The 24,205-nt window shown below is 43.9% G+C and overlaps 1 protein-coding gene across 1 annotated transcript in view; it reads left to right on the top strand.

The window, feature by feature from the left end:
- Positions 1-24,205, top strand: part of ADCY8 (adenylate cyclase 8) — a 227,264-nt gene that overhangs the window by 76,607 nt on the left and 126,452 nt on the right. Inside the window, exons 3-5 of the mRNA XM_058564947.1 lie at positions 5,823-5,953; positions 14,271-14,382; positions 22,817-22,944. Coding sequence (XP_058420930.1) covers positions 5,823-5,953; positions 14,271-14,382; positions 22,817-22,944 — 371 coding nt within the window. The remainder of the gene's footprint in view (positions 1-5,822; positions 5,954-14,270; positions 14,383-22,816; positions 22,945-24,205) is intronic.

Here is a 24,205-nt window from a genome sequence, read left to right as displayed (position 1 = left end):
TATTTATCTTTTTTTTTTTTTTTTTTTTTGTGAGGAGATCAGCCCTGTGCTAACATCCGCCAATCCTCCTCTTTTTTTGCTGAGGAAGACGGCCCTGGGCTAACATCTGTGCCCATCTTCCTCCACTTTATATGGGACGCCGCCACAGCATGGCTTGCCAAGCAGTGCGTCGGTGCGCGCCCGGGATCCGAACCAGCGAACCCCGGGCCGCCGCAGCGGAGCGCGCGCACTTAACCGCTTGCACCACCGGGCCGGCCCCTAGGAACAGATATTTATCTTTTATTCATCTGTTCTTTCCGCAAACATGCATTGGCTACTGCATTGCGCACATTCATTTCTTGCCACCACGTCCGTCATTTTTCTGGAACTTCCTTCCTCCCCTCTTAATAGTCACCCCAGTAATGGCCATGCTCTTTATCATGACTCTACACTCCTGACCATGAGTGTTAGGCAGGACTGGATGTTTGACCCAAGCAGAGTCCTTGTTCAGACATGTTGAATCTTGAACTGAGCAAGAATCTGCTCAAAATGGCCAAGGCTATAAGGCATAAGGACCCAGAGCTCCCAGTGCCTGAAAAATGAGAGACAGGATGAAGCTAACCTGCAGGAGAAGCAGAAACCCAAGTTTAGGGGAAAGAGTCATTATGGGTCACTGGGTCCTTTTGTTTCCGAAGTCTAACCTCAATTTTGCCCTTAGAGTCCATGAGACACCCGGTATACATACGACAAAGCCTGATTGTGCTTAAGCTATGTCAAGTTGGGTATCTGTCTCTTGGTCACCAAAGGAATCCAGATAATACGGCCACCCCTTCCTTACTAAACCTATGTTGGGTTCCAGAGGTGGAGAAAACATCACCTTGGCTCTCAAATACTTCACAGTTTAGGGAGGGACGGACCCCCAAACAAGAATTGCAAAATCCCTTTAGCTGAAGCAATCAGGATTCATGGTTGCCTGATGAATTGAAAAAGTAGGTTAAAATGGGGTTTTTTAAATCATACTGAAACATTTTATTTGTAACTTAAACAGAAAATGATAAATTCATTATCTGGTCTTTTAAATTATGGCCAAGGCATTTTTTTTAGTGTAGGTCTTTTGTTTCTTACAAAAATCATAGCCAATAGTGCATCAGCCAAGACTTCTAGTTCCTTAAAATGGAGCAAGAATTTAAAAGTATGCACAAAATTATCGGGGTGGCTTCTGGATTTTTACTATTTTTCCCACAAATTTTTACAGCTCTCTTGGCAACATCTAATTTGGTAGCAATGTTTTCATTACTCTGTATTACCAAGTCTTTCCAAAGTATTCAATTCCATTTTCATACAAAGATCATCTCTCATTCCTACTGATTTAAACTTTTTATTTAATATCTAATTAAATTGAGCGAGTGCACTAACAGATAAGGCTGACATAACTGGATTTAGGAAAAAGCTCTGTGGTTCTTGGTCAGCATGGGGCTGCAGATGGAGTAGAAGCGGTGGGCATTTAGAAGGCTCCCTACCAGCTGGGCACCTTCAGCCCTGCAGTGGCCTGCTCAGCTAATGGGTGTGAGGGAGGGAGTGGAAAGAGTGGGTTAATCCAGTGAGTCAGGTAGTCCAGAGAGTTGGTTAAGTGGAGGTCAGCCAGAGGAGCTTCTACTGTACTAAAGTGGTACAGGTGCTTGTTCAGAAGTTGGTGCAGATTCCAGTGGGGGCAGAAGGAGGAAGGTCTACATGGCATGGGAGGATTCAGGGGGAGCTTCACGGAGGTGGTATCACTTCAGCAGACCAGTTAGAGAAGACATCTCAGGGACAGATCTAGCGTGATCGAAGGAACGCATGACTCATCTGAGTTACTGCATGGTTTAAAACGTGGTTAAGACTAGTGATGAGCTTATGCCTTATTCCTGAAACTGAACACCCAATGTTTAGTTTCTTTTACGGATCCAAATTCTGACCACTTGGTCTCTGTCTTGCTTTGAGTCTTGATGATAAACAACGTGGAAGCCCAGCCTCTCCTTTTTCTTGCCAGCTCTGGCAAGGCTCCCAGGACCTCATCTGCTGCTTATAGATCAGCCCGCCCTAAGTCACTGGGTTGCCTACCCACATTTCTAGCGAGAGTCTTCTCCTGACTTACTAGTGCCTGTCAAGCTCCTGCCAACCACCTCTGCTGGACCTCTCTGATACCGTGACTATCACTTTTTGTGCCTGTCATCTCTGAGACTAAGCCCGTAAACTCCCATGAAATCTAGGAGCACATCTGCTTTGTTCACCCCTTTATTCATAGTGTCCAACATACTTGTCTATAGTAGAATCTCAGTAAAAAGTTGTTGAGTGAATGACTGAATGAATGAATTTAATGTGAGAGGTTGTATACCCTACTTCGGTACTTGTTATTCCCCTGGGCCTGCAGCATCTTCTCTAGCTTTCCACAGGACTGGTTCCTTCTGCCCTTCAGATCTCAGCTTAAGTCACCTTCAGGAGCCCTTCCTTGACCATCCAGCTAAAGCAACCATGGGTTCCCCTAATCTCCACCATGGTCCATTTATTCCCTCTAGTACATTCCCTCTACAAAGGCAAGTACAGGTCTACTTTTGTTTTTTGCTGATTCTCTGTGCCTAGCCCTGCACCTGTCACATAGCATCTACTCCTTGATGTGGTAAATAAATGAATAAATAGATGAATTATGATCCAAGTTCCAGAGAAAAACAGAACATGGGCTTGAGTCTTGACCATGCACTTGCCAAGTACATGACTTTGGGCTGCCCGATTTCACCTAAACTCTTTGAATCTCAGTATCCTCATACATAAATGGGATGAGAATAGTAACTTACTACCTCCTATGATTAATGTGAGGTTTCAGTTAGATACTGGATGCAAAACGTTTGGCGTGCTACATAGTGAGTGATCACTAAAAATAAGATATGATCTAGAACCCCAGTATAAGTCTCGCTGCCTGGACCTTCACTGCAGTTAACGCTGCTTTGTCTGCAGTAGAGAGAGGTTAATGAGAGCTCTCTCGGTTTGCGGGAGCCTGAGAGTGACCAGTCCTTCCTGAAGCCATTCAGAAGCACGGCTGGGCTGCGTGTAAGCGCAGAATGGCTGCCAGCTGCATCAGAGGGCTGCCCTGTTCCCTTTCTCTTCCCCACGACAAACATTTGCATAAAATAAAGATGTCCAATCCCTCACTGTTTTCACCTTGCCTTCCCCTCAGGGTGTACTGTAGCCACTGATGCCCGGGAAGCCGTTTTGATGACATGAATAGGGCACCACATTATGTGAGATGAGAGGGAAATCTGGGCAGGAGCCACCAATGCACTTTGAATCAACCCGGGGTCCCTTTTCACGCAAATGGGAAAATGCCAGGGAGAAAAAGATGTGCGGAATGTGAGCACAAAGGCCACGCTGCGCCACAGTCTGGCTCCGGGAGAGATTCTTGTACTTCTGACCTCCAAAACCAGAGAATCATATATTGTGCCTCCGCAGGAACTGGGAATTGGATTAAGGGGCAAACTTTCCCATTTTCTTTCAGATTGTGTTTTCAGGGGATTTGAATGACGTTTCTTAAGCACTGAACAAATCTGAGGGAAAGAAAAGTGTTGAAAATGGGCTTTTATAAGCAGACTCCAGGCAAACTCCCATTGTCTCGCAGAAAATGCTTTACAAAGGGAGGAGCTGGGGCAGTTGCCAGGAACATGACTGGCTGGAGGTTGGCAAGCCTGAGTGCTGGAGAATTTTGCTATTAAAATTGTATTTTAAAAGTCTCCCATAAAAGCCTTGATGTCATACTTGAAGATTGAATGTGCATTGCTGCTTAGAGTCTATTTAACAAATAATTATCCTATCCCAGGGACTGGGCTGGCCACCACAGGGGATGCAGTCATGGGCTGGACACATTCTCTGCCTTCTCCATGTTCAGGTGTTTGTTTAGGAAATATTCATTTAGCACCTACTATTTTCAGGCATGGTGTGCCCCTCGAAGCCGTGATTGGCACCTACTCCCATCCAGCAGTGATTGTGTGAACAGGGCCACAGGTACCTGGGAAGTTGACAAATAGCACTAATGAACACGAAGTGGACACCATCCAGGAGCGTTTGCAAGAAGCGTGACTCTCAGTCCCACAATGAGACAGCTTTCCAGAGAGGAGAAAGCCTCATCATACAAAGCTCAGTGGGCACTTCGTTGATCAAGTCCTTTGCATGAGAACAGGGTTGAGTAGATGAGAGAGGAGGGGGAGATAATCAACGCTTCACATATTTTATTTTATTGAATTCCCACAGCAACCCTGTGAAGTACATGATATTATTGCTCTTTGCCAAACTAGAGACCTAAGGCACAGAGAGATGCCGTAGCTCTCCTAATGCTACATTGCTATTAAGTGATGGAGATGGGATCCCAACTCCTGTCTCACTCAAAACCCAGGGTTTTTCCCATCTCACCAAGAATCCCATCAAGGAATGAGGTGGTGACGGATTGCATCCTGGCCACTTGGTAACCATTCAGGTCATGCAAGTAATTTAATCCCTCCTAGACTCAGTCTGTTCATTAAATAAAGATAATTATTTTGCCGGCTTATTTTCAGGGTTTTGCGAGGAACAAAGGAAAGAATAAAAGGTAAAAATGCTTAAGATCCATAAATAACTATGAAGATATGAGAAACTATGATGATTAGAATGCACCCATCTTAAACTCGGTTCCACAGTATAGCAAATGATATAGCAAAGAAGCCAGATTCTTGCCTAGTTTCCACAACACAAGGTTTTTTAAGTTCATTTGCTAGTTAACCAGTTATTTTGTTTTTATCTACCATGTTAATTACAATGGAAGAATATTATTCTGTCAAGTGTTAAGTCCCTCCTTTCAGGCTGCGTGTGTCTCATTTCCTCTCATCTTGATAAAGAGTTCATGCCTCCTAAGCTTGGTTTCTCTCGTATATTCCCTGTTTCAGTAAATGTAGCACTCTCTCCCCATCAACCAAACTCAAAACCTAGCAATCACCATGGTCATACCCTCTTTCTCTCCTACCATCTCAGTTGGTTGCCAATCCTATGGATCTTATCCCACCATCACGTCTCACCTGGACTGCAGGAGCTTCTCCAACTAGTCTCTTTGCCTCTATTTTTAGCCTCCTCTCCACAAGTCATTCTCCAAACCACTGCCATGGTGGTCTTTAAAATGTAAATCGGTTTGTGTCGCCTGCCTCTTTGCTTAGTACCACCTAGTGGCTTTCAGTTGAAGTTAGAATTAACTGCCAACATCTCATGCAGACCTGCAACATCTATCTATACCTCCAACCTCATGGCTTGTCACCACAGCCCCTATCTCCCCCCGCAAGCCTCACCATTGCTCTTTTTTTGCCTCAGGACATTTGCACTTGCTGTTTCCTCTTCCTGGAGCTCTCTTCTTGCACTACACAGGGCTGGTTCATTCCAGACTTTCAGGTACCAGCTTAAAAATAGTTCCTCAGAAAGGTCATTCCTAATCCCTGATTAGAATCAGGTCATCAACCATCATACTCTCTGATCATGACCTGCTCTTGCATGGCGCTTGTTGCATTTTGTAAATTGTGATATTTTGTGTCTGTATCCCCTATTAGAAAGTAAGCTCCACAATAGGAGGACCCACATCTATTTGGTTCACCACTGTACACCCAACAACACCCAGCACAGTGTCTAGCCAATAACAAGTACTCAGTAGACATTTGTCTTTTTCATGGAATGGTATGAAATAAGCAATTCCTCAAGAAGTTCAGCCATGACCGCATGACTTCTACACTGTCCACTCACCCATCTGAGACTCAGTGGTCAGCCTAACCAGACTGTCACTCTTCATTGCTTTGTTCCAGGAGCGGCTCGTGCTATCTGTGCTCCCCCGGTTTGTCGTCCTGGAAATGATCAATGACATGACCAATGTGGAAGGCGAGCACCTGCAGCACCAGTTCCATCGGATCTACATCCATCGCTATGAGAATGTCAGGTGAAAACCACAGCTCCCCTGCTCCAGTTCTCCACGTGATCCATGTGCGCCCAGCTGCTCTCATCTCACTGCTGTGACTTCTGTCTGCCTGAATGTCAGCGCCTTTCCTCATTTGGTTGATTAATTCATTAACTAGTGATTATTCATCAGAGAGTTCTGCATTTCCAAGTTGAGGCTCAAGAATAATGTCAGAGAAATGCAAATATATTTGCTAGTTGACTTACTGCCTGGCTCCCCTGCAGTAGGCTTGCCTGCCTTTACATTTTGAGTGGAAAAGGCAAAAGCCTTTTAGGCTATGAGTGGGAAAATAATTCCAGAATGTGATCTGGAGGCCTCAGCGTTGATCACATGTGTCTCCTCCTTATATTCTTCGTAAGTGTCTTTAAAGCAATACAAAAAAGGACTATGGTTTCTTTTCCTTTTGCAAACATATTTTTGGCCATCCATCCATCCAACCACCCATCTATCCACCCATCCATCCACTCATCCATCCATTCATCCATCCACCCATCCATCCATCCACCCATCAGTGCCCTCTCTGTGCCCAGCATTGCACTGGACAATATGGTGTGTCCTGAAAATCAGAGGGTGGGCTCCTTGGTGAGGCAGACCAGCTTTAGAATCCCAGTTGTGCCTCTTCCTTGAGTGTAACCTTGGGCAATTTACATACCTAAATCTCAAGGTCTTTTTCTGCAAAATGGGCATTTTAATGGCCACCTTGCAATGAGTGAAGATATATATAAAGCATAGGACAGGGGTAAGTATATAGCAGAGCATTAGGCATATTGTAGGTTGTTCCAGACATGTTTCTTAATTACAAGCCAAAAAGAACCCAACCCCTGGCTGATTTTAAAGAAATGTATTGCAAGGCTACATGGTGGCTCACAGAGCAATTGGAGACGGATGGAGAGGCAGACCTAGGAAAGGGGCTGGAATGAAGCTAGAAGCATACCCGAAATCACAGCAGAGCACTACGCCAGTGAGAACGCTGCTTCCACCAATGGAAGAATCCATTGCTTGTGGTAACAACCACGTCCCCAACACAACTGCCACCTCTGCAGTTCCTCCTGCAGCCCCCAGGATCTGGACATGGCTGCCTTTGTCCTCCCCCTACTCTCTGCTCCCCTGCCTCTTGGCACAGTAAGTTAAAGCCTGGGGCAGATGTGTCTGACTTGCTGAGCCCAGTCACTCTCCAGAAGTGACTGTAAAGCAAATGTGTGACATTTTCAGCTTGTACAGTAGAATTGTATCTCCCTCCCACCAAACATCATAGAGTGGAACTTTCCCAGACATAGGGGAAAAGTCCGTACATTGAACAGCTCTAAAAAGACCAATGTACCCTCTTAGCTCCTTTCTTCCTAACTTTGACAGGAGAGAAGAATAACTTTTCCCTCTTACCAGTGTCTCTGGGTGTTCTGTGCCTGGCATGCCAGGACACTCATTTGAAAGCAAGTCCAGCAGAGAGTGTGATTCTGACACAACTTTTTAGCAGGTGTATTAGTATACATCATTCTCAGGGTCTCACCCAAGAATTGAGCTACACTCATTTAGATGCTTGAGTTTGCAAAGCAGCACTTTGTCAGACAGCAACCCCCATGAAAGATACACCCCAGATCCAGGAATTGGTCTCATCAATACCAATTCTAGAACAACCAGTTGAGGACAGTACTTATAATTATAATACAGTGTGGCATTCTATTATTAAAATAAGCAAAGGGGGCTAAGAGATCATAAAAAGAAGAAAACCTAGGGTGGGGGTTGGGAGTGGGTAGAGAAACCTTCCTAAGAATCAAATACGATTGTTATTTGCCTTATTTGAAATTGTGTCAGCCAAGTGAAAAAGACAAAGACAGAAATCCTGGGCAGAGGAATCAGGCACAAGTGAAGGCAGAGCAGCGAGATATGTATATTGTGTGTGTGCATATATATTGTATATTATAAAAATAGAAAAATATAAACAAATGTATTATATATGATATATTACAAAAATAGGAAAAATATAAATACACATATTATATATATATGATATATTACAAAAGTGCCTGATACCACGAAGAAACAGAGGGGAAAAAACTACCTTTAATAAAGAAAAAAAGGGAAAAAGTAAAGAAGCCTGCACAGCCCCACTAACATACTTGGAAGCCTTAATTTCAATAAACAACAGATTTGGCTCTCTTTCTGCACTAATCAGTTTTCAGTGCTTCCCTTAGTCGAGAACAATTAAAGTCATTCTGCCCCCCTCCACCCCACCGATTTATTTTAAATCATCAAATTGAGTTTTTATGATCCAGACCCTTTTCCAGATGTTCACACCACACTAAATTAAAATTACGTTCGCTGCCCTGCATTTCTCAGCATCCTCGGCTTGGAGTGAAAGAGCCGTTTCTAATGGGAGAAGAATCTACAGAGACAGTGCTGCGCTGGGCCTCTTCCCAGCTGTTCACGGAGGCAGCGGAGGCGAGATGCCCACAGTCCCTGCTGGTATTGGGACAATGAACTCAACGAGCGGCGGCGGGCCTCTGCAGCCCATTGCAAGGCTACTGGGTGCTAAAATAAGACCAGAGATGAAAAAAGCAGAGGAGGATGATCCTTAGACCATGTCTAAGAGCAAAGCCAGACCGGCTGTTACGCCCCCTCCTTTAGCCCCCGGAGCACACCCACTGCTGTGTAGGGAGCATTTTTGAAATCATTTCCAATCCTGTCACTCTATTCATGGCAACCCACCTGGTTCATTCTTTCTTCTCTGTTGCTTTTTTGTTGTTTTGTGACCCTTCCCTGAAAACAGTGTGCTTCAGTGTGCTCTAAATGTCTAACTCTTAATTACATTTCCTAACAGTTCATGGCCTCCTGACAGTATAGGGTGCGGTAAGAGGCTCCATGCTTGGCAGCGTTGGTGTTTCCAGGCAGACCGGAAGCCAGCCGATGCGAGTTCTCATCCCAGAACACTTTCTATGAGCCACACCCCTGCGAGACTTGCCTGCGTCATTTCATCTTTCTGGGTCTCAGTTTCGTTATTCAAAAACTGAGCTGTTTGAAATGGACAAAACATTTGGACTTGCGAGTTGATTTCAGCTATAACGTCTGAGATTCACCAGATTCACTCCGGAGTTCCACCTGGCCCCTTTTTACAGGAAGCCAATAGGGCTTCCAGTCGCATCTGCCCAATTCTATTTCTCTTTCCTGTTTTTTTCCTATAGATTTAAGATACTGCCTGTGTTAGTTAGGGTAATGCTGTCTGCTCTAACAAATAACCTCCCAATTTTTGTGTGTGTGTGTGTGTGTGTGAGGAAGAGCAGCCCTGAGCTAACATCCATTGCCAATCCTCCTCTTTTTGCTGAGGAAGATCTGCCCTGGGCTAACATCTATGCCCATCTTCCTCTACTTTATATGGGACGCCACCACAGCATGGCTTGACAAGTGGTGCATCGGTGTGCGCCAGGGATCCGAACCTGGGAACCTCGGGCCGCCGAAGCAGAGCGCGTGCACTTAACAGCTGCGCCACTGGGCTGGCCCCAAATAACCTCCCAATTTGAATGATTTAGACTCAATATAATTTATTCAAACAACTACCCACTGCTAATATTCCTGGTCAGAGGATGATTCAGGAACAAACGCCGTTGCATTTTATAGCTGTACCATTCCTTGGGCCTCAAGGAGGGGAAAGGGTATTAAAAGCACACCCGCTTCTTTACCACCTCAGCCTAGAAATGACATGTATCATTGATCACATCCTCCCACCTAGATACAAGAGGAGCACAGAGTCCCTGGCTCAATGGACTTTGCTAGCGACAGGAAGGCTTGGATTTGGTGGGCAGTCAGCTTCTCTACTAGAGCTCCCTTCCATCTTTCCTCTTGCCCCAACTCCATGCCATGTGCATTTGCACATTTGCTGGCATTGCTCAGTCTACCCACTTTCTTGACTGGCCGTTTATTTCCAGCGGGCCGTGTCAACATGTGCAATCACCACATTCGCCCTGCAGACTAGAGTTTCACATACAAGCGAGATGCAACTGAATGAGCCTAGACAACCCGTTGGCTTTTGAGGCTTGTCCACGTGGCAATCTATTAAACATTCTCTGATTCCAAAAAGTGCCCACAAGGAGTTACTACCCTCCGTTTATTGGGGACCGTGCTGTGATTTATAAATTATCTGCTTATATAACCCTGCAAGTAGCTTTAATGATCTCTTCTTTATTACCAAGAAAATGGAAGCTCAGAGAGGTTGAATAACTTTCCCAAGAACACACAGTTAGGGAGAAGAGTCTACACAGGGCCATGTTCTATGATTCTGGTGAACTCTGCTAAAGCCTTCTTGAGGACTCTGTTTGCAGAGTGACTATTAGGTGACATCACTTATTTTTAGCCAAATAAACAACTTATGTAACCAAATTAGAATTGGAAATTAATATGGCCTATTCAGTATGTTCCAAGGTGAACATTCCAAGATGACTATCTTGGAAGGTTACAAGTTTATACCTAGAATCAAAAGACCTGACCTTGAGCCCTGCATCTAGGGGTAGCAGAATGAGCAACAGAGTGAGAACCAGGGCCCTGGTTTCCGCTTCTGGTCTTTTACTCCACAAACTCTGACTGTATCACTATGACTTGAACCAATGCATCTCCATCTTGAATGTGCACAAGAATCACTTAGGGCTCTTGTTAAATCAGATTCTGATTTAGGAAGATTTCCTTTGATTAAGGAAGGAGGACTTAATTCTGAAGATTTCTATTGATTCAGCTCAGGGAATGAGTCATGAGGCCCACCTTGTATTGGGCATTGGGACACAGAGGTGACTTTCTTCCTGTTCTTTAGCTAGTAGATGGAGCACACTTAGTCTCATGTGGTTGTGTTATCGAGCAATAAGGGGAGCAGAGGCTGGGCAGGAGGCTAGAGCAGGGGAGCAGAGGCTGGGCAGGAGGCTAGAGTAGGCTGTGCTTGGGGAAGTCCCCACAAAAGGAGAGTCTCCACATATGGATGGGGTCTCTAAGGACAAGTGGGATTGTAGTAGGTAGCAACAGGAAAGAAAGCTATGCCAGGGAGCACGTACATCATGTACACACACAGATGCATGAAGTCCCATGTGGTCAGAAGACCACAGAAATGTGGTGATATTGGAGCACTGAACACATCTGGAACTTTTATGACCTTTGCTCTTACAGAATCCATTTCCTCTTTCAGTAGGCTGCATGCTCCTTGAGGGCTGTGACATACTTTCTGCTCACCACTGTATCTTCAGTGCCTGGCACATAGTAGGTGTTCAATTCATTAGCTATTGAATGACTAAATAAGTGAATGAACCTTTCTTTTCTTTTTTTTTTTTGGTGAGGAAAATCAGCCCTGAGCTAATCCTCCTCTTTTTGCTGAGGAAGACCAGCTCTGAGCTAACATCTATTTCCAATCCTCCTGTTTTTTTTTTCCCCAAAGCCCCAGTGGATAGTTGTATGTCATAGTTGCACATCCTTCTAGTTGCTGTATGTGGGACATGGCCTCAGCATGGCCGAAAAGCAGTGCGTCGGTGCGCGCCCGGGATCCGAACTCGGGCCGCCAGTAGCGGAGCGCGCGCAGTTAACCACTAAGCCACGGGGCCGGCCCTGAAGCATTCTTGACATAGACAGGTAGATACTAATAGTTTTGGGTGAATGGATCTATAAAGTGAGTGGGTTGGACTAGAAGATCTATGGGCCCTTCCACTCCCCACCTGCCATGGTGACGACTTTCCTTATTTCAAAGGTAGCATATTGTAGTAATAATGAGTATAGATTCTAGGGCCTGGCTGCCTGGGTCAAATCCTAGCTTTTCATGACTGTGGGCAAGTTACTCAGGCCCATAATATGTCCTACCTCATAGATTGTTATGAGGAATAAATAGTTGATACATGTAGAACTCTTAGAACAGTATCAAGTCCACAGTAAATACTCTGTAAGCATTGCTGCTACTGTTGTTTCTGGCTGGTGTCAACTGTTAGGAATGCTTTTAGCTGCAAGTAACAAATAATCCAGTTAATGGTCATATTCTCTTCCGTCTCTGTTACTTCTCTCCTCTCTTCTCTCTCCCTGTCTCTTTCTCCCTCTCTCCCTCGCTCTCTCTCTCTCTCTCAAATGCAACCATTCAATTATAGCACATTTTTGTAAACTAATGATGGCAAAAGTTAACACACTTATGGAGCTCTTATTACTACACCAGGCACTTTGCTAAGGACTCATTGCCCACCAATGAGGCGGGTACTACAATTATCTCCAGTTTACACTACAAAGGCTTAGAGAAGTTCAGGAAGTTGCCCAAGGTCATAGTATTCGTAAGTGGTGAGCTGGGATTTGAACCCTGATCTGTCTAGACTCAAATCCTATGCATGTAGTAGTGACTCTACCAGAGGAAGCTTTATACATTAAAAATCTGAAGGCATCATGCCTATGCTTAAAACTCTTCATTAGCTTTCCATCACTTTCAGGACAAGTCTGTATTCATCAACCTGGCTTACCAATCCCTAATTTATTGTTCCCCTGCCCACATCTCTGACCTCATCTCTCTCTTTCTCTCTCTCCTCTTCTCTTCCCAACTCCCTTGCTCAATGCTACCCTCTGACTAGCTGCCCTTGAATTCTTGTAGAACCTTGGTACATTTGCTCACTCTTCCACTAGACCCTAGTATGTACTGATTTCTCTGCTCAGAAGACCCATCAGTCTGCTTGCTTTATCTGTGAAATCCCATGAGTCCTTCAAGACTCAGCTGAGACTTTGCTTCACTAGGAAACTCTTGATCCTCATATGACTAATCATCCCCTAGTCTATCTTTCCTGTGTTGGAAGTCACCTCCTGTGTTGTTTCTGTCTTTCTCCTTGTCTGCCCAATTCCATTCCCCAGATGATGAGCATCTCGAGGGCAGGCAGTGGGTCTTCTTTATCATTCAGTCCAACTTCCCAGCACCGTGCATAGTTAGGCACATAGTAGATACATAAGTATTTCCTGAAAGAACTAAGACATTAACTAATTAATTAAAGCAATAATTTTTAAACTGAGGCCTAAGTATTCCTAATGAGTCCATGAATAGGCTTTGGGGAAGGTAGAAATTCCTTGAAATGAGGTGCAAAAGTTTGAATACTCGTGCATTTTTTGAGAGAAAGAATTCATAGTCTATATCAATTCTTAAAAGGGTTTATAATGGAGACAAATTTAAGAACCACTGAATACCAGGGGTGACCAACGTAAGTCAACACACATTCCACGATGTCTTTTTGCCAATTAATCTGTTTCGTTAAAACTAGGTTACACTGATTGTAAGACTCACCTTTATTTTATGCAACACTAAGAAAAATAACCAAAAATTTTGACACACTGTTAAGATGCTCTAGTTTCAGAGATGATAAAACACGAGAATCAAGATATGGTAGCCTTTATGCGGTTGCATTCTTCCTTTCACAGGTGCCCCTGCTCTTGCATAGGTCCCTGAGATGGTGTGGTAAGGTAGGGTGGAGCAGTGCCCCACAGCGCAGTTGAGCCAGGTGGACAATCCCAACTCTACTACATGCTACCAGTGGAACGTTGGGCAAGTCTCCTTGCCTCTCTGAGCCCCAGTTTGCTCATCTTCACAATGGAGACAACGATGCCTTCCCCACGGGCTAACTGGATGGATTAACAGTTAATGAAAGATGGAAGACAGCGCTCATACAATGCCTAGCTTTTGGAAGGCTTTCAGAGACTGCCCCTTCCCTTATGCCAAGCCATATGCATAGACTAAGACCTCACCTAACTGAAATCTTTGGTAAATGTGAGAGTTTTAGGTAATTAATTATTCTGCCTGAGGTTTCCCAGCTTTGCTACCTATTATCATAATTTTTGTAAAATGCCTAACTCTATTTACCTGCAATTTTGGGTAGAGTACATGCCATTGAGCTGGAGATGATGAAGTTTTGTGTTCTTTTTTCCCATGTCTATTTTTCTCTGTGTTCACGGCATTTGTGTTGCTTTTCATTGTGAAAATATGGAGATAATTTGTAATGCTTCATTTTGCTTTCCACAACAAATTGATCTGTTCCTAGTGACAAACTCCCTTGGGGTTGTTTGCATTGCCCACACTCCACAGCCCTGAACAGGAGGAAGGGCTTTCTGCTGTCCCCTTGTCCTTCCTGAACTCCTGGGTGCACTGTCTCTGCTGAGATGTTTTTTCAATACTGAGACCACTCCTCATAACTCCCATGGCAGGGAGAGTTAAAATCTCAGGCCACAGTTGATTTATTTGGATGGTGTTGATGTGTCTCCCGGGATGGGATTAAAATATTAATGTGCTTTCTCCCCACCCCGTCCCTTTCCTGTTGTCTAGTATTCTTTTTGCAGATGTTAAAGGATTTACCAACCTCTCCACGACCTTATCCGCTCAGGAGCTGGTCAGGATGCTCAACGAGCTCTTTGCCAGATTTGATCGACTGGCCCATGTGAGTTGAATTTAATTCCCTCCTAGTCTTTCGAGCGAGTGAGGGACTGCATGTGGAATTAGGGAAGAGAAGGACGCAGCCTTCATCACCAATGTCATTACTGTTCTGCATCCTGTCCCCGGGCCTAGACCCCTGACCCTCACACATTCTGGGGACCAATGTTTGTCATTTACAGGTCTCGGATGGGAGATTTGTCAGATTAATTTTCCCAATTCAGAGACAGTTGGTTGAGTGACAATTAAACCAAAGTCCTTTTATCTGCTTTCCACTCCCCCATCATTATTTCCCCTGCATGTGGCCAGGTGCCATCAAGCTGTAGCTTCTGTGTTGGTTCATGCAGTGATGGCTGCCTGCAGTTTCCCAGCCAACCCCAGCCATCTGGAATGAATTAGCCTAGTCTCAAGAATCAGTAATCTACTGGACCTTCCCACCACCATTTTGTTTGACCTAACTTAAGAGCTCTGTTTTTAGCCAACAAGACACTGCCTTTATTTTTCAGCTGACTTGATCAGAGCTAAAAAGGAGAACAGGTTAAAGGAGGTGGACATTTGCTATCAAAACACAGATTCCTAGTCCTATAGCCACTCATGTTATGGAGGAATATCATTGTCATGCTGTATCTTAGAGGGGACTTTGGGTTCAAATAGGCGCGACTTAATTTCCTACTTAAAAAGTGTGAATATTAGTGTCAACTTCACAGGCTGTTATGAGAGTTGAATGAGACTGTATCAAGTGGGAGTTCATTGTGAGAGTATCAAAATGCCCTATTTTAAGGCTGCCTCACTCCAATGGAGATCCATTCATACTTGCATCTGACCACCTACTAAGTGCTGTGCATGTTGCCACGTCTTGGGAGCATGAGAATGACTAAAACACACTCTCTGCATTCCTAGAGTTAAGTCTAGTCAGGGATACATAAAAAGGTAATTAATGCACAGTGTGCTGTGTGCTATGATGCAGGGAAGTCTGGGTGCTATGGGAATGCAAAGACAGCACACAACTCTTGGACCAGAGAAGACTTCTGGGAGAAAGTGACTCTTAGGCTGAGTCTTAAAAATGAGAAGACAAGTACAATAGAATACTATTCAGCAATAAAAAGGAATAAACCACCAATACATACAACAACATCAGTGATTCTCAAATGCAATGTGCCAAGGGAAAGAAGCCAGATGCAAAAGGCTAGATACTTTATGATCCCATGTATAAGACATTCTAGAAAAGGCAAAATTATAGGGACATAAAAGAGATTAGTGGTTGCCAGGAGCTGGAGGTGGAGGGAGTGGATTGATGGCACAGAAGCACGAAGTGGGGTGATTTTGGAGGTAATGTGGCTGCTCTATATATGAGCATAACTATACACATTTATCAAAAGGGTAAATCTTACTGTATATAAATTATACACCAATTAGTGAGGTGATGAAGGCAGAGGAGGTCATTTTATGCAGAGGGGGGGATAAAAATAAAGATTCTACTTTGTATGTATGTCTGGAGAGACCAAAAGAGATTTAGCCTTGCTGGAGGGGAAAGAGCAAGGTAGGGAGTGGTGGAGATGAGGCTAGAAAGACAGGCACAGACCTTCCAAGGAACCTGCATTGTTACCTGCAGCTACTGGACCACTATTCAGTAGGAGACTGACATGGGTAGAGGAAGAGGTAGAAACTGAGGTCTCCTCCTAATGGAACGGTTGGATTTGGCTGTAGGGCTGGGAATTTGGAGGTGGGGAAGAATGTATACCATTTCTTTTTCTTGTTGCATCAGTGGTGGTTGGTGCCAGTTACACATGGTTATTCTACTTCCTATTATGATTCTGAAAGCTTCCACTCAAAGATGCTAAGATGAACAAAGATGGCCCTGTAATGAGAACTGACAGATGTGATCAGGGTCAAGTTCTGGTGTCACAGTAATCCCCACTGACCCAGGGAAAAGGTTGCTAAGTGAAATTTAATCCACGTTGTTCAGCCAACATTTATTGAGTGCATGCTATGTGCCAGGTACCATGCAAGACTCTGGCAAGACAAAACCAGTCTCTGCCCTTGGGAAGCTCAGAGTCTGGTAATGGAGAAAGACAAATCTATCATAATTGCAGGACAGTGTGGTGCCAGCAATAATAGGCACAGAAGTCCTGGTGGATGAAGGAAGGAGCAGTCAGTGCTTGGGGTTGTGGTGCTGATCTGGCAGCATCCGGAGAAGTGGCCATATGCAAGCTGGGTCTTGAGGAAGAGCAGGCACCATCCCAGTATCAGACAATGAAGCACCTTCTAGGCTGAGCCGTGGTGCAAAAGCAGGGAAGTGTGAAGATGTGCTGCTCCTTTGGGGAGCTGTAAGAAGCTCAAGGCTGCTAGAGCATAAAGGGTATAATGACTGCAGCGAGAAATGAGCTTGAGGAGGAAAGCAGAAACAAGTCTTGGAGGGCATGGTGTGACATCGTAAGGAATGTGGACTTTGTCCTGTACCCTGGGGTTTTCACCCTGGTTATCATATACACAGTGGGGGAGAGGGAACGAGATCTGGATACACAGCCCATCGATCACCAGTAGTGCAAGAAGCTATAGTCCATCTTCTGGGGTATAAGTCTTATTGAAAAACTTTAAAGAAAAAAAATGGAGTATCAAATTAAGCACAGATATATGATGGAGTAAAATTATTATTAATTTTGATAAGAATATTAAATATCCATAAACTGCCTGGTGTATGATATGCACTGTGCTGGGTGTTTTCCCTGACTTACAGTTACCTAATTTTGTTTTCACAACAAACCTACCAAGCATGGTCTTTATTGTTCCCATTTTACAGAATGAGCAACCGAAGCTCAGAGGAGTAAAGTGATCTGTCCAGAACCTGCGCTAGGTGGTGCATCTGTGATTCAGGCCAACTGAGGCCTGGCTCTCGCTCTGTACCACTTAGTAATGCCACAGGCATTTTAGGGGATCGAAGACAACACATCAGACATGTGTGGCTGCTCGTGCCAGACAGCTTGAAGGGTTAGATTCATGGGACATCAAGTATGGGCTGGACTTGACTGTACCTCGTGTAAATCCACTCTCTAATTCTCAGTTTCCTATCCGAATTGTAATGAAGGATAAGTAAACAATACATCTGAAATGTCTCCTGACACAGAAGTTGGCTCAGACTAAGTACTCAGTACCAGTTAGTGCTCAGTAATTCCCAGTCTAGCCCCCTCCCTTGCTAACCCCACCCTGGGTGCATCAGTATTTACCACTCTAGGGGACCTCTGTGGAGAAGTTTGAGAAACTCTGCCAGTGAAAACAATTCTCCTCACCTGGGAATGAGGAAACCTACTTTCAATGTTTTTGTCCCCCACCCCAGACAAGTCACTTAATCGAGTCACAGACTGCTTCTGTGTAAAAGGGAGTTGGACTTGCCCCTTTTAGCATCTTTTAGCATCAAAATTCTGTGGCTTTATAATGATCTCTATGTGCCTTGCCATGATTCTTTGCTTTAGATTTTCACTGTGTTGCACATTGGAGAGAACCTTCTCACTTCCCATGTAAATGGCATACTCTGCACCTGGTTATTCACTGCATTATTAAAATGCAGGAAAACTTCAAAGCCTTCTGTTCAAGTTCCTCTTAGTGTGATGGAATTCCTCAGTGCCCTCGTGGTTCAGGCTACTCAGAGCTGAGCGTTTTTGACCCTTGCTAGCGCCCTTGGCAAACTTTGGTAACTTTCGGTCTTTGATCTTCTTTTTAAGTAAAGTCCCTATCTATCCCTCCCCTATCCAAATTAGGAATGAAGAATATACTGTTATAAAGGCTTTAAAATTGTAAAACAACGTATTTACTCTTATGCAATTGACATCATTACATCTTACGTTACATTGTACTACATTTTTTTCTAAATTGCTGACAAAACTATAAGCAACCTAACTTATTGTTTAAGGAACAAATCCAACACAATGGAAAGCTAATCAACAGATTAAAAATAATGAGAGAGCTATTTCTATACTGACATAGAAAGGATTCAAGACATTGTTGCATGAAAAAAGAATGTCTCGGATCCATAAACATAGTATGATAAATTTGTGGCTAAAGAGCACGAAAAATAGTACGTATATATAGGCATATAAATGTATATGTGAATGTATAGCAGCCTCTGGGGAGGGAAAAGAGACCAGGTTTCCAGGGTGTTGTGTGTCTCAGGGGAGGGCTGTCCGAGGGACCTTACCTATAGTTCCATTTTTGCTAGGACAATATACTCATATGTTACTTGTGTAATTACAATTAGATAAGATAATACAAAAATTGTCATGATTTCTAATATAACTTTTTAAAGGGATATTAATGGTGCTAACGTTTTTCTTCTGAGAGTCTCTTTCATATTTTGATTTTTTTTCTGATCGTTAAAGCAATATTTGTTCATTACGTAAAATTCAAACATCAAAGATCTAAAGAATACAGAAAGTATACATCTCTGTAATCCTGCCCCTCCCCGACAATAGAACCATCTTTGATTACTTGATGCATATATCTCCGAATTTTTATCTACGATCTATTCTATGGTTTCATAAGTTCTCTGAATTTTCCCAAGACTTTTATTATATCAAAGCCATCAAGATGGGAGGAAAAAGATTATAATAAAACTAACTCAATAAAATTTGCAAGAAGACCCTCACCCTGCTTTATTTTCCTTTTTCAGTATTTTTTTTTTTTTCAAAACAAACTGCTTCCTTAATATGAACTTTTCAAAGCAGTTTCTGGTAAAAAGAAGTTGCTTGGATATTACTGTCATCTGACAGCTCACAGAAATTCATCAGAAAAATGTGTCTGCAAACTGACAGAACTCGACAGATAAGACAGACCTTTCATATACATATATATTTCTTTATATTTCGCATATATAATATATATTATATATGTAGATACACATATATACATATCATTTATTCTGGGCCCGCAGTTTTCCAAAGAGGCTGAGAGATTCACCTTTTTTTTTTACAAGAAAAATGGATGGTGGACATTAACATCTTCACCACATTGTGGTGTGTCTGCTGCAGAAGGGTAATAAACCATTTTACGCAATCTTCTTCCAAAACACAATTTTGTCCGGAGATCTACCATTCTGAACTTGGCCATAATTTCTGAAGTTTTGTAGAGAAAGAGCATGGAGTCCCAGAGTCAGACAGACATGGGTGTGAATTCCCCTCCTGCCTCCTACTTGCTGTGTGACCTTCACCTCCTTAAGCCATCTGTGAAATGGTACAGAACTCCAGCTGTCGTCATGAAGCCTAAACAAGATAAATGTCATGCATCTGCCACATTGCCCAGCACATAGTATGTGCTCAATAAATATTACTTCCCTTCTCTACTTAAATTTTTCCAAAATGCTTTCATGGAAAAATCACTGATTAGGGGTTGGTGAATATCACATATGATCCAGGTCATTACTTTTAGCCAGCTGATCTGTGGCACAGGAAATTTTTCATATTTCTCCTATTTCTCATACCAAAATTTTCATTATTTAAAAACAGATGTAAATCCTACCTGTCCTGCCATGCTCAGCATTATTTTGAGACTCAAAGGAGAAAAAGAGCAACGTTGAACACGGAGATGGCTATTTCCAGGTGTTAGTTGTCATTATCATTGCTAATTGATGGCCGTGCCTACTTGGATATGTATTAAGAACAAGATGGGTTATTTTAATACATGTCACATGTGGGGAATTGAAACCCACATGTCAGTGGCTTCAATGACTTATCCAAAGTCTAACAGCTGGTAAATTTGAACAGAATGCAGGTGTAGGATTCTTAGACCAAGGCATTTTCAGCTCTCTCCCTTTCCCTCCTCCCTCCCATTGCAAACTGGGAGGCAGCTCTCCCCATTGCACTAGGCTGCCATCAGCCTGAGTCACTCACAGCAGACGCTGCCCTGAAAGAAAGACCATGTGCAGATGAAGTGTGGCTGACGGAAATCACCAACCCCTGCCTCCCAGCCTCAGTGTTCTCTGCAAAATCAGAAGAAGGAGTTTGATCAGTAGTTCCCTAATGCTTCTTCACAAAGAAGTATCTGGAAGTTTTATCTTGTGGTCATGAGATGAAAATATCTACATATATCAGCAATGTAATGAGTTTTTATAATGTTAATTTTAGTTAGCGCAAAGAACTTTATCTTAGGAATATGTTTTTTACTTTATTTATTTATTTATTTATTTATTTTATGACAAAGATCAACCCTGAGCTAACATCCGTGCCAATCCTCTTCTTTTTTTGCTGAGGAAGACTAGCCCTGGGCTAACCTCTGTGCCCATCTTCCTCTACTTTATATGGCACGCCGCCACAGCATGGCCTGACAAGCGGTGTGTTGGTGCGCGCCCGGGATCCAAACCTGGGCCGCCAGCAGCAGAGCACGTGCACTTAGCCACTACGCCACCGGCCAGCTCCTGTCTTTTTACTTTTTTGATGTTAAGAATGCTTTTTCTTTTATAAAATAGTGTGGATAGTCGTTGGTAGCTGGGTTATTTTTGTTTGTTGATGGATTTTTCATGCTTCCTTGGCATAATACAAAAATGAACCCTATAGCAGTTTCTCAGGCCCTCTGCGTTTTTTTATGACTGCCCATGGACTACACAAATCTGGAAACTGCCAGGACCAGTAGGCCAAGTGCTCTCTAAGTTTCATTTTGGCCATAACACTCTAGAGGTCTTAGAAGAAACAGCTGAAGGTCTTGAGCCTCCCTTATTGATCAGACCTCATCAGCAGCTCTCTTGCAAAGTTAGCTGCATTGAAGCAGCCAACAGACAGGAACCATAAGCTTGTAAAAACGACCCTGGGACGGCTGTGCGTGCTATCAGTTTCTGAAGATTGCATCTGCGCCCATTTGGGAGGGTTGGCAAGACCGTGGAGATCTGATCCAGATAGGAAGCACCAGAGCCAGTTCTGATTCTCTTTTCCCTATCTGATATTTGTTTTTATTGGGAAAGTGTTTTCAATCATTTGTTACCCAAACATAATGGCCCAACTCCTGATGAGATTAGGAAACCAGCACAGTTTTTTACAGCTTGGCAATATAAGGGCATTTACCATGCTGCTGGCATCTCTGTGGGTCCCTTTCTGTCTGCAGCTCCCCTTCTCCTGCTCTTGGTCCCTCCCAAGGAGAGCCCCTCACCCACAAAGCCGTAGTCCATAGGCTCCTAGGGCTTCAGATTTAGAAGGCATCTCAGAGGTCATTCAGTACCACCCATCTGCCCAAGGAAACAAAAAGGGAAAGTCATCTGCTCATGATCCCAGATAGAGATGTGAAAGAAGTAGGACAGGAGTCCAACTCATTAGCGCAGAGACAGGCAACCTTAATTTAGTGTCCCGTCTGCTAGACCCTATACGAAGGCTTCACATGCATCATTTTACTTAATCCTCACAATCACACAATGAGGTCCTATTCTTATCCCCATTTTAAAGATGAGGCAACTAAGGCTCAGAGGTTAAGTCACTTGCCTAAAGACGCACAGCAAAGGTGTTAAGGGTGTGGGATTTGATCCTATGTAATGTGACTCCTCGGCCAGTGCTTTTAGCCCCGATGCTATACTGCCTCAAGTTCTCTGTCCTCTAAAACCATCTAGCCTCTTCCTGTCCAATACAGAAGTATGCACCATTTTCTAGGTGCTTGTTGCTCTTTGAAACTTTATAACAATCATGTCCTCATGATTGTAAGTCCACCAAATAAGCGACTGTGCCCTACTTCTCACCTCTGAATTGAGGATAAAAATTGTACCCACCTCATAAGGTTGTTGTGAGGGTTACTCTGTTTAATATATGGTGCATCATAGGAGTTATTATTAATTATCTTCGTGTCAGGGACAATGCTTGCCTTATGATAGATGCCCAGTTGATGTGTTGTTTTTCCAATGAACATGTGTATGAATTAATAAATGAATAAAAGTTTGTGTAAGACACAGTCAAGCCCCTCTTCTTAAGATGCCAATACCCTAGTTGGGAAGGCACTTAGAGTTGAAATAGTTGGTATCTCTGAGAGATTTATACTTTTAAGTGCTTATTGTTGAGCTAAAGACTGTCAAAAACTGTTAATTCAGAGATGTGTCCTGAGAAGAAAGACATCGATGGGGGCAGGATTCATGGGGGAACACTGAACCTGCATGTTGAATGCCCACTCTTCACCAGGCCTGTCCACATGATGGGTGTTCTTATCAGAAAGCTAGTACATGGCAGAGCTGGGCTATGTATCTGTCGAGCTCAAAATCCAGTGTTTTTCCATGATTCCACTCCACCTCTGAGCCCTTCACACCCCTGTTTAGGGTACCCTCCTAATTTCCTAGGAAGATAATAGAAGCACATTTTGAAGGTAAGTGCCCCTGACCCCAAGGTGCAGACCACCTGACCCCACTCCCCTCTTTCCCAAGCCTTTCTGAAGCACTTACCTGTCTGCTGACTCCGTTGTTTCATCTCCCACCCTGTTCCTTCCAGGAGCATCACTGTCTTCGCATCAAAATCCTGGGAGACTGCTACTATTGTGTTTCTGGACTTCCTGAGCCCCGCCAAGACCATGCCCACTGCTGTGTGGAAATGGGCCTCAGCATGATCAAAACCATCAGGTAACTTGAGATCTCCATAATACCAGGCCTTCAGTATGCGTGATAGGGAAGACAAACCACCCCATCTATCCTTTGTGGTAAATAGTGCATATGTTGAAAGGTGAAGCCCTTTGACTTATTTCACAAAAACTGCATGCCCATCAATTCTCCTGGAAGAGCCAATGAAACTGCTAGCTTCGTCATGTTCTAGTTATACCTCACTTTCAATTATTTGTGCAACAAATTTCTATTACAAATGTCCTTGTGGGGATACAGCAAGGAACGAGATGAGCGTAGTGCTCATCTTCAGGGAGGTTACGGTGCAGTGGGAGAGATGGATGCATAGACAATTTCAATATGGCACAATAAGCTCTATGAAGAATCAAATCTGGGGTGCTTGGGGGAATAGAGGAGGAGCAGCTAATTTAATCCGGGGTGCTAGAGAAGGCTTTCCAGAGTAGAGATGCCTAAGCTATTGCCTGAAAGGTGAGTAGACATTAGCCAGATCCTGGAGGTGGATGAGGAGCTTGGAAGACAGGATGGACATGTGCAGAAATCAGGATGTGCTGCAGTGGCAGCTGGTAGAGCCTGGAATGAAAAGGGTGGTGACAGATGGACTGCAGGCTGGGAGCAGCCAGGGCCCGCAGGGCCTTCTCAGCCATGTTAAGGGATTGCACTTCATCCTGAGGCCAACAGGAGATCATTAAAGGGCCACCACCAGGGTTGGCTTCATGGATGTGTGACAAGTGCTTTTGGCTTTGGTCAGTGTATCTGACAAACAGAGGCTTAATCAAGGGGAGAGGAGTTATTGAGGTCAAAGGCTTTGGAACTAGATTGTTTATGGCTTTGGAACAGAAGCTCAGTGTTGTCGGAGCTCCCCTCAAGTTTCCAAAATGGGTGCAGAGCCTCCGAACATCGCATCCTCCCACAACCACAGCAAAGAGAGGATGTGCAGGCAGAAATCTTCTCCATAGCTCATGCCTTCATCTTTTACGGGAAGAAGAGTCTTGCCAGAAACAGACCAGAAGACTCTCCCAATGTATTCGAACCTGGGTTGTATGGTCTAGCAGGCATGTGTGTCATCCTTGAGTGTGTCAATATGGATTAAAGATCAGCAAGGAGAACCACCCCTGCACTTCCCACCCTCACACACACCCTCTACCACAGGCTCAGCTCCCCTGCTGGTTCTCAAGACCAAGGAATGGGCAGGAAGAATCTAAGCGATTGGAGCTTCCCTTTCTAGCACCACCCCTGTGGCCGACACAGTGTGCCTGACTCCTAC

The sequence above is a fragment of the Diceros bicornis genome, chromosome 21 (genome assembly GCF_020826845.1).
Source record: "Diceros bicornis minor isolate mBicDic1 chromosome 21, mDicBic1.mat.cur, whole genome shotgun sequence".
In the NCBI taxonomy this organism is placed as follows: domain Eukaryota; kingdom Metazoa; phylum Chordata; class Mammalia; order Perissodactyla; family Rhinocerotidae; genus Diceros; species Diceros bicornis.
The sequence above is the reverse complement of the archived record's forward strand: the minus strand, read 5'-3'. Positions and strand labels throughout refer to the sequence as shown.